Source organism: Mus musculus, chromosome 13 (genome assembly GCF_000001635.26).
Source record: "Mus musculus strain C57BL/6J chromosome 13, GRCm38.p6 C57BL/6J".
Lineage (NCBI taxonomy): Eukaryota > Metazoa > Chordata > Mammalia > Rodentia > Muridae > Mus > Mus musculus.
The window spans coordinates 46,668,513-46,681,404 of record NC_000079.6 but is presented as its reverse complement, the minus strand read 5'-3'; the positions used below and the strand labels follow the sequence as shown (position 1 = coordinate 46,681,404).

General features: G+C 41.8%; 2 protein-coding genes across 3 annotated transcripts in view; one reads left to right on the top strand and one right to left on the bottom strand.

Moving 5' to 3' along the window:
* Nup153 (nucleoporin 153) overlaps positions 1–1,503 on the top strand; it is a 47,948-nt gene extending 46,445 nt beyond the window's left edge. The window contains exon 22 of the mRNA NM_175749.2: positions 163–1,503. Within this exon, the coding sequence (NP_786925.2) occupies positions 163–247 (85 nt within the window). The 3' untranslated portion in view covers positions 248–1,503. The remainder of the gene's footprint in view (positions 1–162) is intronic.
* A 1,837-nt stretch (positions 1,504–3,340) lies between these two features.
* On the bottom strand, positions 3,341–11,928 carry Fam8a1 (family with sequence similarity 8, member A1). Of its 2 annotated transcripts, NM_001033192.3 has the most exons (5): positions 11,150–11,928; positions 10,076–10,196; positions 7,736–7,859; positions 7,013–7,152; positions 3,341–5,893 (listed from the first exon to the last, which is right to left on the bottom strand). In NM_001033192.3, exons 1-5 carry the CDS (start codon positions 11,817–11,819, stop codon positions 5,749–5,751), a joined length of 1,200 nt encoding a protein of 399 aa, NP_001028364.1. In that variant the 5' UTR covers positions 11,820–11,928; the 3' UTR covers positions 3,341–5,748. The 2 variants fall into 2 exon arrangements, with proteins under 2 accessions (NP_001028364.1, NP_001364038.1); NM_001377109.1 differs by lacking the exon at positions 7,013–7,152.
* Between the last annotated feature and the right edge of the window lie 964 nt (positions 11,929–12,892).

Genomic DNA, 12,892 nt, shown 5'->3' with positions numbered 1-12,892 from the left:
CATTGTAAATAGGGGGATTATGTTATAATCTGAAACAAAAGCAGCAAGTTATAGTAACATTTTCCTCACTGTCCTCTCCACTTTGTTGTAGGTCATTTTAAATGGTATGAGTCCTCTGTCTTGGGCATTGTGTCACATTGTAATGTTTTTATTTTTTCACAGGTCAAATGGGAAAAATATGTTCTCTTCTTCCGGAACTTCAGTTTCTGGTCGCAAGATAAAGACTGCTGTTAGACGCAAGAAATAAAAGTCACAAAGGTGTTATACCCAACAGTTTTATCAACAGCTGGTGCCCTGCTTTCAGATACTGGATTGTACTACATGCTGGGCTTATCTGAAGTCAGATCTGCCTAAGGACTTCTTTAATTTTGGAATTGTCCTCTTTTTTTTCTTTATGGAAGTCCTGTCCCCATAACCCATTCTCTTTTTGAAAATAATAGCTAGACTGGTGACTGACTGATTCTTCAGCAGAAACATTTTATGATCCAGCACATTATTCACTGATTGGCATAGTCTGGCTGTACCCAGGAATAGAGCCTGCACGGTGAATGGCTTTGTATAGAACCTGTCTGCACCGCTATGTGCATTGATAAAGCGTTAATGGAGCGTGTTGAAATTGTAATTATATCTGGGGAATTCTGTATAGATTAGAATCCTGTATAGATTAGAGGACGTTGAAATGAATGATTTCTATGCGGAGTTTGTGGTGGTGTATGTGTGAAGTGAGTAAGTGGGACGTATTGTGCACAGAAAAATTCTGATAGAGAAAACCTGATTAAAGAACGGTCCATCCTAAGGACTTGTTAGATCTAGTTCATTCTCCACTTAATAAGTATATGCTATTTCTATATTTTCATTCTATCAACTGTCTTGCCTTTTTCATTATTTTATTATGAGACTTCTGTAAATACAATTTTGTTTCTGTACCTTTTTGGCATAACATAAATCTGTGAACTTGAAATTTTAATTTTATGTTAGACATATTTTTGTTGTTTGTTTAGTCTTGTCTCAGATTTTATTATGTAAATCCCATTATTCAAAGTTGCCTAAATCCATTTGGAAATCTTTAAAAAAAATTGGGGATTCTTAAAGTTGAATTTATTGGCTTTTCTGATCCAGTTTTGTTTGGACCAAAAACCAGTATTGTACAAAGTATTAAGCATATATTTTTATATTTACTGAAATGGACTGTGGTGACTTTGGATAATAAGGAAAAAGTTTAATATTAAAGCCATGTTTATTACAGTATAATTAACATGTTAAACCATGGGATAAATGCCATCAATAAAACTTTATGAAGCAAATTTGTTAACAGTTTTCATAGTGAAGGCACACAATATTAATGGGAAGGGTGGTTGATTAGAAACCCCAAAGGGTATGTATCAGGTAAGGCCCAAGAGTTACTGGCGTTTGCAGAACACAGAAGATCCCCTCCTTTCTGCCTGCTGCTGTCTTTACTTAATTTGCACGTATATTTTCTCATTAAATTTTGAAAATAAACGTACAACCCTTTCTGTTTGTACTTCTAGCTTCCTTGCTAGGTGCCTAGACAATGTTTATTGCTCACATTCTTGGAGATAATATGCCTCAGGCACTCCAACAGTTTCTAGAACTAATGGGCCTTTTACTATGTTATTTGTATGATTAGACTTTTAGCTCTCTTCAGGTCCAGGAAAGAACTTGGAGCAGTACTTTATACTTTTGTCCTTCATTAGGATTGGCATTTGTTAGTGGTGTTTTTCTGTTTTGTTTTGTTTGCAACTACAGGCTGGTTGAATTTACATGGAGAATTTCTAAAGCTTTGTTCTTATGAAAAGGTATTTTTCTTACTATCTTAGGCTATCATTACATTGATCTGAGGGCAGAGCTTTTTATGTTTCTAATATTTTATTTAATAATATATACCTGACCTGTTTGGAGTCTGGTGAATGCTGGTATCAAATGCTGGAAACCTGACTTTACCCACTTTGTCGGCCAGTCCTTCACCATTTTCTATGTCCAAATAATTGGGGCTTAATAGAGCATATGCCTTTTCTGTAAACTGTAGAAAATAATTTTGCTTCATTTTAGTATTCCTTTGTTTAGAGTAGGTTACTACAGTTATAACTAGTGCTGGTTCATATTAAAATTGGTGACCTTTTGGTTCTCTAGAGTCTGTAAGACTATTCAGATTTTGAGACTTGATTCTTGGGCACACTTCTAGCTTCCTTGCTAGGTGTGCGTGGCTTTCCGGTCATGGTGGCAGCCCCATCTCTTGGTCTGTCCTTCCTCAAGCCCAGCAGAGGTAACTAACTCTACATTGGATTGAGTGGGCTTGAGTGCTTACTAGTGGAATGTATAAATGTTCTAGGACATATACCCAGAGACTGACAGACTGGTTTTGGATAGCATTCAAGACTGCATCATTAAAGGTACCTCAAGTCACTTAATGCTGTCAGGTCTGGTTATATCATTTTAAGCATTAAGTGCTAGGTTGGTTGTAGTGATTACAGTATCAGGCCTTAAGGAAAAAGTATAATTCAGACAGCTAAAGGCCTTTTTTGTTGTTGCAAATGGTGAAAGTTATTAATATAAATATCATTTTACCACCTGAAGTTAAACTGATTTTTAACAGTAAAGATTTAGCCTAGGAAGAGTGTTTTCATAGTTAGCATATGCTGCCCAGGACTTGTATAAAACTTAAAATTATTGAGGGTAAGAACTGATGCTACACTTGATATAAACACCAAGAAGTGATTCAGCAGAAATCTTATACATGGTAGCTTGTTTAATGGAAACTAATTTGCTATAGTAGTAACAGTGAGAAATAAGGATCTTATAGATAGCAAATATATGACCAAGTAGACATAACCCTCATTTCTTTGTGATATGGAGTGGTATTCCCTCCCACTTTGACTTTTATTCCTCTAAAATCCACTGTCCCCAAATATGTAGTTGGTAGCTTGGCTTAGACTATTCAATTGTTCAGAGCAACACTCAGGTCAGGCTGTATTAAATACAGTTTGCATACACATGGTTTAATTCCTAAAGATAGGATCTTATACTGTAGTCTAGGCTGGCATTAAATTTGCAGCAATATTCCTATGTCAGCCTCCTGAGTTCTGGCTTTACACAGTTAACATTACCACAGTCAGATAACTGCCCTTGAGGAAAGGCAGTCCACTGTGGACTGGTTTAACATGAAGCTGAGCTCATGTGCAGGTAACTTTTACTTAGGTATTTGGATATGCAGGGTTTTACATGTGCTAGGCAAGGTATTCTTATCACTGAACTCCAGCCCTGTTAAAGAACATGGTTTAATACACTGCTGTAGCTGTAGAAATAGGCACAGACAACACTGTTGACATTGACGTATTTATTGAGACACAAAATACAAACTGGTGACATACAAATATTAAAAATAGAGTGCTGTTTTCAGGGTAAGCCCTACTATAGTGAACTACAAGGAAATCTACACATACCAGCCAAAATGAGGAACTTCACCCAGGCACGAGTAAGGACTTTGGTCTTTGGTTATGTGGATGGTGGTGGCAAGGAGCTGAACCAGTACTTGTTTAGGAATACTGTTGATCTAGGAACCGTCCTCAGAGATGAGAAAGCTTAATGCCCCATCTTCCTTCAGAACTACTTCCCTTGGCCAGAAACGGGTGTGATTGTTTCATTTAAAGTTAAAATGCTTTTAAAGATACTTTGAAGACTCAATTTTGAGGCTTGGGCAATTAGGTAAATGCTTTGTAGGCAGAGTCAAGCAATGAACACTGTCAAAAGTGGCATGTGTTTATAGTCACGAATACTCAGTAAGGTTTGTCGTCATGCTGTTACCTAGAGTGTAGAACATCCCTAGTGATGAGTACTGAGAGACTATCACTTGCCAGTTGTTTAGCCTGAATGGCAATGCAGCAACAAGACTCCAGGCTTAGGGCATGCTCATTAAAGATCTTCATTTTGCCCCTTCAGGATACAGCTTCGGCATGGAAAAATGTGCCAGATTCCCTTTTCTCCTTATAACTGAGGTTCTATTGTGGAGGCAAAGCAATACTTTTATCTTACATCCTATATGGCACAACTTGAATTCACAGCTAGATCTAAAGAACTTGTCGAGTTAACTGGTATTTAAACTATAACAAATTTTAACTACTTATTTACCGTATAAATAAAAATATCCTCAGTGAAGACCTCAATACTCGCAGTAGAAACAATAATTAAATACTCCAGAGCTGTGTGGGTGAAGCACATTTCAACTTGAATTCTCTCATCAATGGCGATTGTCCACACCAAGCTTCCCAATTTGTAGTGTTTGAAGAGCTTTAAAATCTTGCCAGAGCCACAAGCACATGCTCTATGTACTGCTTTTGACAAATAAGACTTCCTGTGAAGTTGTATTTAATTTAAATAAAATTATTCTGAGAAACCATGGTTGATGAACAATGAGCTCTTAGGAGATTCTTAAAGTATCTGTAGATATTAAATGCATTTCACAGTTTTAAATGTCAAGATTGCTCTCTTGTGCAATATGATTTAGTGTTTCTCAGGAAAATCCTACACAAGAATGAGTAAGAAGTAAAGTTTTAAACTAACATTTTGGTACAGCTAGCTAACTGACACAACAAAAGCACACAGACATAAATCCAATGTTTCACCAACAGAGCAAAGTACAATGACACATCCCCACCCCCCTCCAAATTTCATCTCTAACAGGCCAAAATGAGCTTAAACTAGAATAAAGTCCGAAGATTATATGCTGCCTTGCTTTAGAGAGAACAATTCATAATAGGAAAACTGCTAATATTTCACAGGCTGCTAGTACAAGTTATTCACAAAATACACTCTTAACACCTTGATGTCTTGACAGTTTTGGAATTGTATAGAATACACAGTGCCTTAGGAATTTACTGTACATAAATAGAATCTACAGGTACATTCAGAACACTGGAGAGCACATACTGGGAATGTTTGGATATTCCTCCTGCATATTTATAGTTGGATTTTTGGGCACATGAATTCTAAACTGAATTTACAATGGAAATCCCCACTCCAATCCCCACTCCCACCCCCAGTCCCTACAGAAGGCAACTAACTTACCTTTTAAAAATATCAATGATATGCTCAGTACATTTTCATCATCATGAAAATCTTGCCTCCAAATACATAAGCAGTAAGAAGCTGAAACATCCCACCACTACTGCAGCAAGCTCTAGACTACCCTGCAAGTGTGGGGTGAGGGGACTCTCAGGCCTTCCTCACTAGCCCTTTTCTCCCAACACCTGCCATGGAGTAAGTGGGTTGTTGAGTTGATGATTTCTCAATGCTCACAAAAAGCAGCTTCCATAAGAAGAGCTGTGGGAGTTCTGTAGGTGTTTATAAAACACAATTGGATATTTCTCAGTCACTCTAGGATAAGCCAAAATAAAACTTTAAAGTAAAACTTGATTTAGAGAATTTAAAGCTGAAAATGCTTCCAGCAAATTTTGGTTATCTTAAATGTTAAAGTATGTATTTGCTTATATCGATTATGAAATTTGCTTTGTTGTCCTATAAATATTTTAACACTTAAATTTAATAGTTTTTCCTTCTGAAGAAGTTCCTTGACATTCAAGTACAGTCAACACTTTGAGAACAGACCCCTGATCACACCGGAATGACTGCTTTAATTTTTAAATCATCAATGTAACCCATAGATAATGATGGCCTTGATACATAATTTAGTCTTGTCGTTATTCCTTAGAGTGGGATTCAGGGTTCTGGACATCATCTGACCCCATTTCTCTTTACCACAATGGTTCCTGCTACAATGTCATAGGCTGTTCGATTATGCTGAAAAAACAGCAGTGTGATGAAAGCAGGGAAAAAAGAAGCAATAGAAAAATTCTTGATCAAAGCTCGTATGGTGGACCTAAAGGAAACAAGCAGAAGTAGCAAGTCAGGCTGTGTCAGTCATGGGTGACTAGGTAGCTTGTCCTGACATTTTCAAACAATATAGTTGAACTACCTGTTCTAAAGAAAGCTACATACAAGACTAGAACTTTGATATGCATGGCAGTTAGGAACATCTAAAAACACCAATGAGGAAACAGTGTAACAGTACTCTCTATTTTGTCAGAAGAAAAGAACATCTCTTTGCTTACCTTTTCCATAGTCATGGCTTTCTAGAATCTTCTGAATTGAGTATGTTTACTGCAGTCCTACTTTCTATCTTACCGGAAACAATCAGTTCCTGTATGGGCTCCAGTAATTAAAAGAAGTCCTAAGAAGCTTTCAACACGAGAACTACCCTAACACTGTTAGATTCTTGCCTGTCAGTGGCTAGCTGTGTGGACTCTGAATCCACAACTATGAAAATGAGATCAAAATGCTGTGTTACTAAAGTGCCTGGATTCTGAGAAATGCTCAATGAACACTAACCACTATTGCCTTATTAAAAGAAATAGCCAGAATTAAAACACCAAAGTTGTAAGGCAATCTGCATGTCACAACATCTAGCCTGCTTCTTGCTTTCCTTCATCTGAATGAGTCGGTCCTGTACCATTTATAGCTAATTCCTGTTTGACTCAGCTGCTCACTGCTCACTGGCCTTCCCAGCTCCACCAAGACCAGCAATCAACTGTGGGTACTGGCTGGAGGCCAGGGAGTCAGTCCACAGTGCCAGAGAATAAAGCTAGGCAGAGCACTGAGAATACCCAAATATCTTATCATTCTAACGTATTTCATAAAAATCATTTTGAAAATGTTTGTCAAAGGTAACAAGGGAAAAACAGGCTCATAAACTTTCATCTAAGTTGATATGATTACAGTGTATGCTGTGATGAAAAAAAAGTATTTTAAAACACTGTATCAGACCTGCAATCTTGCATATTGAACACAATCCTGTGCCACTTAATACAGGACTCATTCTGAGCCCAAGAATGCAAAGAAAATCAGTTCACTTCCACAAACATAAACAGCATGCAGCAGAAGGTGACAACTATAATGGTTTTGCAAGTATAAAGTAGATTAAGCTAAGCAAAGGACTTACGTAGTGATGCTAACATTTGAGGAAGGAATTACTAAAACCCGACTTGGAGCAATGAGTACTGATGTATCACATGTCACAACTCGAAGCCCTAGCAGGAACTTTCCTGGGGTAGCTCCCCCTGCTCCCCAAATGCAAATTATCTAAGGAAAAAAGGATAATTGGAAAACAGTTTACTAATTTTTCTAGTAAGTTACTTCATGCTTTATAAGAATGACATGTTGGAGGGCCAGGTATGGTGGCACACATCTTTTTTTAGTTCCAGTACTTGGGATTTCTGTGAGTTTAAAGTCAGCCTGGGATACACAGTTTCAAGCCAAACAGGGCTATAGAAAAAGGTACATCGGATGTGCTAATTACATAGAATACTAGAAACTTATCCATTTAAGCTGGCTTAGCACATGCCATCTCGGAACTCCAGAGGATGTGGAAAGATGACTGACATATTTGATACACAACACACACACACACGTCCGTAATATGTATATCTCTGAACTAAAATCTGCTTATGAATGAAATGTTATTTCTAAAACTGAAATGTATAACAAGGCATCTTTTTTCCAAAATTTAGTATTTAGGGTTTTTTTTTTTACTTGAAAGTGTTAATTTTAAAAATTATGAAAACTCAATGACAAATATTTACGAAATTTGTAAATTGTCATTTTTTTCCTAGTAGATAATTTAAAATACCATTAAAACGGTTACTTGCTCCAGTTAGCAGCTTACCTCATAGAAACAAACTAACAACCTGTATATAAGCGCCACAATCATCATTTTCTGCAGGTCTTCCATTGATGTGTCTTCATCAATCTCTTCTATTATATAGTGCATGGCAAACTTAGAGATGTCCCTGCACAAAAAGAAGGGTTTGGGGTTAGAAGGAATTAGCTCCTAAGTCAGTTTTGTACCATTTTCCCATAATTAGGTCATAAAATTTAAGTGAAATTCTATGCTATTAGGTTCTCACCAACAAAGTGCATAAAATACCCATTACTTTATTCAAAAAAATAACAAATACCTAAGTAAATTAAAGCAAAAGCATGGTTGTGATTGTGGGGTAGTTTGTACCTCAGTGGTAGAGCACTGCAGAGCAAATAAGATGCCAGCCCTGATGATAGGGCAGTGACTGGTTTGTAAACTCAAACTTAATTGGGAAACCTCAGTTAAGAAAATGCCTCCATCAGATTGGCCTGTAGCAAGTCTATGTGACATTTTCTTGATTAATGATGGATGTGGGAAGGGCCTAGCACACTGTGAGTGGTGCCACCCCTGCGCTGGTGGTCCTGGGTGCTATAAGAAAAGCAAAAGCAGGCTGAGTAAGCCATGAAGAGCAGCATTTTTCCATGGCTTCCGAATCAGTTCCTGTCTCCAGGTTCCTGCCCTGACTTCCTTCAGTGATGGACTACAAGCTGTAAAATGGAATAAACTCTTTCCTTTCAAAGTTGCTTTTGATCATGGTATTTATCACTGCATCAGAGGGCACACTGGCACAGCAAGGGATACTAAAAGTATCTCCTCAGCTTTCACAGAGATTCTAACCAAGCAAGGGAAATAGAACAAAAATAAACTGGGATGCCAACCAGAACACCACAGAAAACAGACCAGTCTTCTCAGAAATGACATTTCTAAGTGCACAATACAATACAAAGAATGAAGAGAAGCCAGCCAGACTAAGAAGCAGGAAGAAGCTCCAGGCAGGAGAGAAAGCCTTGGAACAAGTGATAGGGCTCAATTTCATGGTGTAAGGAGACTGAGGAGAATGTGGGCATGTTAAACCATGTAATGAAATTCAGACTTTATCTTGTCGGTAGAAACTACAGCAGCATGTTAAGGCTGGAGAGGTTAAGTTCTGCAGCTTTTTTCTGCCCTCCAAATAAATAAATGTAAACAATAATAATAAAGGCTGTGTTAGGGGACAGGCAGGAGCTACCCAACACCTGTCGGGGGCCCAAGGTTAACACTACTTTGTATCTTGACTTTTCTATCTTCTTTTCAATTCTGACATCGTCTCATAAACGTAAATAAGTGTCTCATAGAAAATGCTTAGCAATTGGGAGCAGGCATTATCCTAAAACTTGAGTTTCTCAAGTAAATGCCATACTTTGCATTGAATCTGCTCAACTGAAAACAACCCCACTGAAATTGATTACTAAGTCCACCTACCACAAGCTCTTTGTGCTCTGAAAATTGTGTGTGTGTATGTGTATACAAATGTATGCCATGTGTATACATGAGGCTGGAGCTGGAGTTAGAGGCAGTGATAAGCTGCCTGACATGGAAACTGAACTTGGAGCCTCGGGACAAGCAGTGAGCACTCTTAACCCCTGACCACCGACCCAGCCCCTCTGTGCTTTCATGGCAGAGCCTTCATAGGCCAATAAGAAGGAAACTAACACATTCCTGGCCCAAGAGAATGGTTAATAAAAAAAACAAGCCAGGTCTGAAGGCTTCTTTAACCTATTAAAATCTTTTTTGAGATAGGATTTAACTCTGGCTGGCCTTGAACTCACGGAGATCTGCCTGCCTCTGCCTCCTGAGTGCTGGAATTAAAGGAACATGCCACCAAAGCCTCCCTCCTTTTCCCTCAGATTTTAAACAACATACTGAAGTTCTTTGTTTCTTTCTTAAAACCAAGGGGCTTGTGGTGATAGCTCAGTGGGTAAAGTGTTTATATAAAATGTCAGGACCTGAGTGCATCCCCAGAATCCATCTAAAGCCCAGGACACCTATATACCTATGTAGCACTGAGAGGGAGGACCAGTGATCTTAGGGACTTGCTGGCCAGCTGGTCCAGCTGAGATGACAAGCCCCAAGTCAAGTGAGAGATCCCACCTCAAAAAAATATAGGAGAGATTAGAAGATAACCAAAGTAGACCTCTTGGTTACATATAAACACACTTAAAAACAACCAATAGGGAAACAAATAGAACTGGTAAAGATTTCATAGAGAAGTCTTGGTCTTGGACATCCATCCATTACCCAGAGTTACTCATGAGCATGTACAGAATTTACAAAACAAGATCCCTAAATGACAGCTCCAGAATTTTCTGACTGTTCTTAACTTACTTTATTCCACTGAGATGCATGATGCTCAAGACAATGGTTGCTTTTATAAAGAAGAGAATAAAGAAATCCACCATCTCTGCCATAAATCTGTGGGCCAAGGATGGAATGACATACTCTCTACCTGGAAATTGGGAAGAAGAAGAAAAAAAATGAGTTACACAAGTTTAAGAACCAAGCCAGATAAGAAAGCGGCAAAGTAAAGTCAAGGTCCAACTAAACTTTTTAAGATTATAGCTTTGCATCAGCCAACGGCAATGATCCCATCAAGAGATCCTGTTTCTAAAATATCTAATAATGAGCTGGACATGGTGAGCTATGCCTGTAATCCCAGCATTCCAGCCCCAGACTCAGAAGACTGGCTGCAAACTTTCCTACGGTTTGCTAAGACCAGTGACTACACATCATTTACTAGATGATATTCATGACCAATAGGCTTGAGGCCAGTCAAAGCTCTCTAGACTCGTTTTGTAATCATGTCAATCGCCTTTCAGTTCCACTGTCTTTACACGGCCCAAGTCTTGGTGATTTCTAGTATTCTAATCTCGAGCCTCCCAACAGCGGGCTTGCCACCCAAGGCTAGCTTTGGATCTTTCCAGAGCCTGAAGATTACAGAGAGGATGGTTTGATAAGCATACGTCTCTACACACAAGAAGGGCTAGTGTCAGGAGTAAGGGAACCTACTAGCCGTGCCAGGTCTTAAGGGAAGGACAATCAACATTGCTTCACAGTACGTTTTTAGAATTTAGGGCCTGGGCAAACCATAGCTGATGTATGTGGGAACTATCAATGGTAGCAGCAGCTCCCCGGTTATATTTTTTCAGGAGCGAGCATACTTGTTCAATGATCCTTCAAGAGACCCCTCTGGCTAGTACAGACCTGTCTTATTCCAAGTTTGAGGCTAGCCTGGCCTACATACTGTGTTAGCCTACACCACAGGGTGAGATCCTTCCAAAATGTTAGTGGTAGGAATGGCAGTGATTTTTTTTTTTTTTTTTTAAAAAGGACCTCGACTCTATCCCTCCTCCATCCTACCCAACACCCCCCACCCCACCCCCGCGCCAACCCCGATCTCACCTGCCTGCCGCCCGGTGTCGCTGGCAGTCCGCGCAGGGGCTGCAGAACCCACCCTGGTCCCGGGGGCCGCCCGGGCCGATGGCTGCACGTGCGGGGCCCGGGCCGTGAGGCCCGCGACAGCCGTCGGGGTGGCGCCGCCCGTGGCCGCCCCCGGCCCGGGCCCCGCAGCGCTCAGGAAGTAGAAGGGGTTGTAGTACGCCAGCTGCGGCGGCGGCGGTGGCGGCGGGGACGACGGCGTCGGCGGGGACGACGGCGAGGGGACGGCGGGCTGCGGGGCGGTGGCGGCGGGTGGTGGCGGGCCGCAGTAGGCGGGCAGGGCGGCCAGGCCGCTGTGCCAGGTCAGGTAGCCGCAGTAGGACTGCCACAGCCATTCGTGCACCTGCCGCGAGTACTCGCGCGCGCTCAGCCGCCCCGGGCCGTCCGACGCCTCGCAGTCTCCCGCCTCCGGAGGCTCCGCGCCCGTCTCCCGGCGCTTGCGGAGCTCGCACTGCGGCTCGGGCTCCGACACTGCCGAGGCGACGCTCGCGAGGGCCGGGGACCGGGGGGCGGCGGCGGTGGCGGCGACGGTGGTGGTGGGAGAGCCTGGCTCGGAAGGGACCGGCTCGTGGTCCCCGCCACTGCCATCCTGCTCCGGAGGGCGGCTCCGGGCTTCCTCGGGCCCCTCTGCCATCGTCGCCCCGGAGGCCCCCTCCGCGCTGCCTGTCAAGGCGCCGTCGCCCGCCCTCGGCGGCCCCTCCCCAACCGCTCGCTCGCTCGCCACCACAGCAGCAGTGGGCGTCAACAATCCGCCTCCGGAAGCGGAAACCCCACCTCTCCGGCGCGCCAGGCTTGGGGAGCCGGGCGGGCGGTTGGTGGTGCTTTGTGAGTTGGTTCCTGGGCTACGCGATGTTTCTCGGGGGTCCTCTGTGGTACGTTTTAATCATAAATTGTGGCATATTCGGTAACGTAACGCGTCGCGGCATCGCACAACCACGTGTGCGATGCCGAGGACGTGGTCCTGGACACTGTGAACGCATCCATTTAGGCTTACGTCTGTGAGGCATTCGCCACCACTCTTGAGAATTCTAATGAACTCCATTACCAAGGTCCCTAGAGAAGATCCTGTGGGGTTAGGACATGATTGTCCCTTGTGAAACTGCATCTGACTCACCAGAATTTCCACTCCTTCAACCACAGTATTTGTTTCTTGCTTAGCACCTTAGTCTGTGTATGGTTTCGTCTTCTTTTCATCTATATGCAGCCTCCCAGATACTGATAACCTTAATACACTTTGCTATGTTAATAAGCCCAGTTAGGGGTAGTTGTGTGACTTTGAATTCCCAGGACCATATAAGGAATCTACAAGAGCCAAATACTATGAGAATATTGAACGATTATTGTGCTGGCTAATTTTATGTCAACTTGATAGAGTCTAGAGTCATTTGAGAGGAGGCAAGACCAATTGAGAAAATGCCTCTGTAAGATTGGGCTGTAGGCAAACCTGTAGAGCATTTTAAATTAGTGATTGATGTGGAAGGGCCCAGCCCACTGTGGGTGGTACAACTCCAGGCTGCTGTTCTGGGTTCTATAAGAAGGAAGACAAGCCATGGGATGAGCATCAGCTCCTGCCTCCAGGTTCCTGCCCATTTGAGTTCCTGTCCTGACTTCCCTCAGTGATGGACTACAATGTAGAATTGGAAGCCAAATAAACTCTTCCCCAACTTGCTTTTGGTCCTGGTGTTCACCACAGCATGCCGCACCTAA

Coding starts and splice junctions, on each gene's coding strand:
- Fam8a1 (NM_001033192.3), bottom strand. CDS start 11,819: ATGGCAGAGGGGCCCGAGGAAGCCCGGAGCCGCCCTCCGGAGCAGGAT. Junction 10,197..11,149: donor CGACACCGGGCGGCAGGCAG/GTGAGATCGGGG, acceptor CCCAATTTCCAG/GTAGAGAGTATGTCATTCCA. Junction 7,153..7,735: donor TGTTAGTTTGTTTCTATGAG/GTAAGCTGCTAA, acceptor TTTTTTCCTTAG/ATAATTTGCATTTGGGGAGC.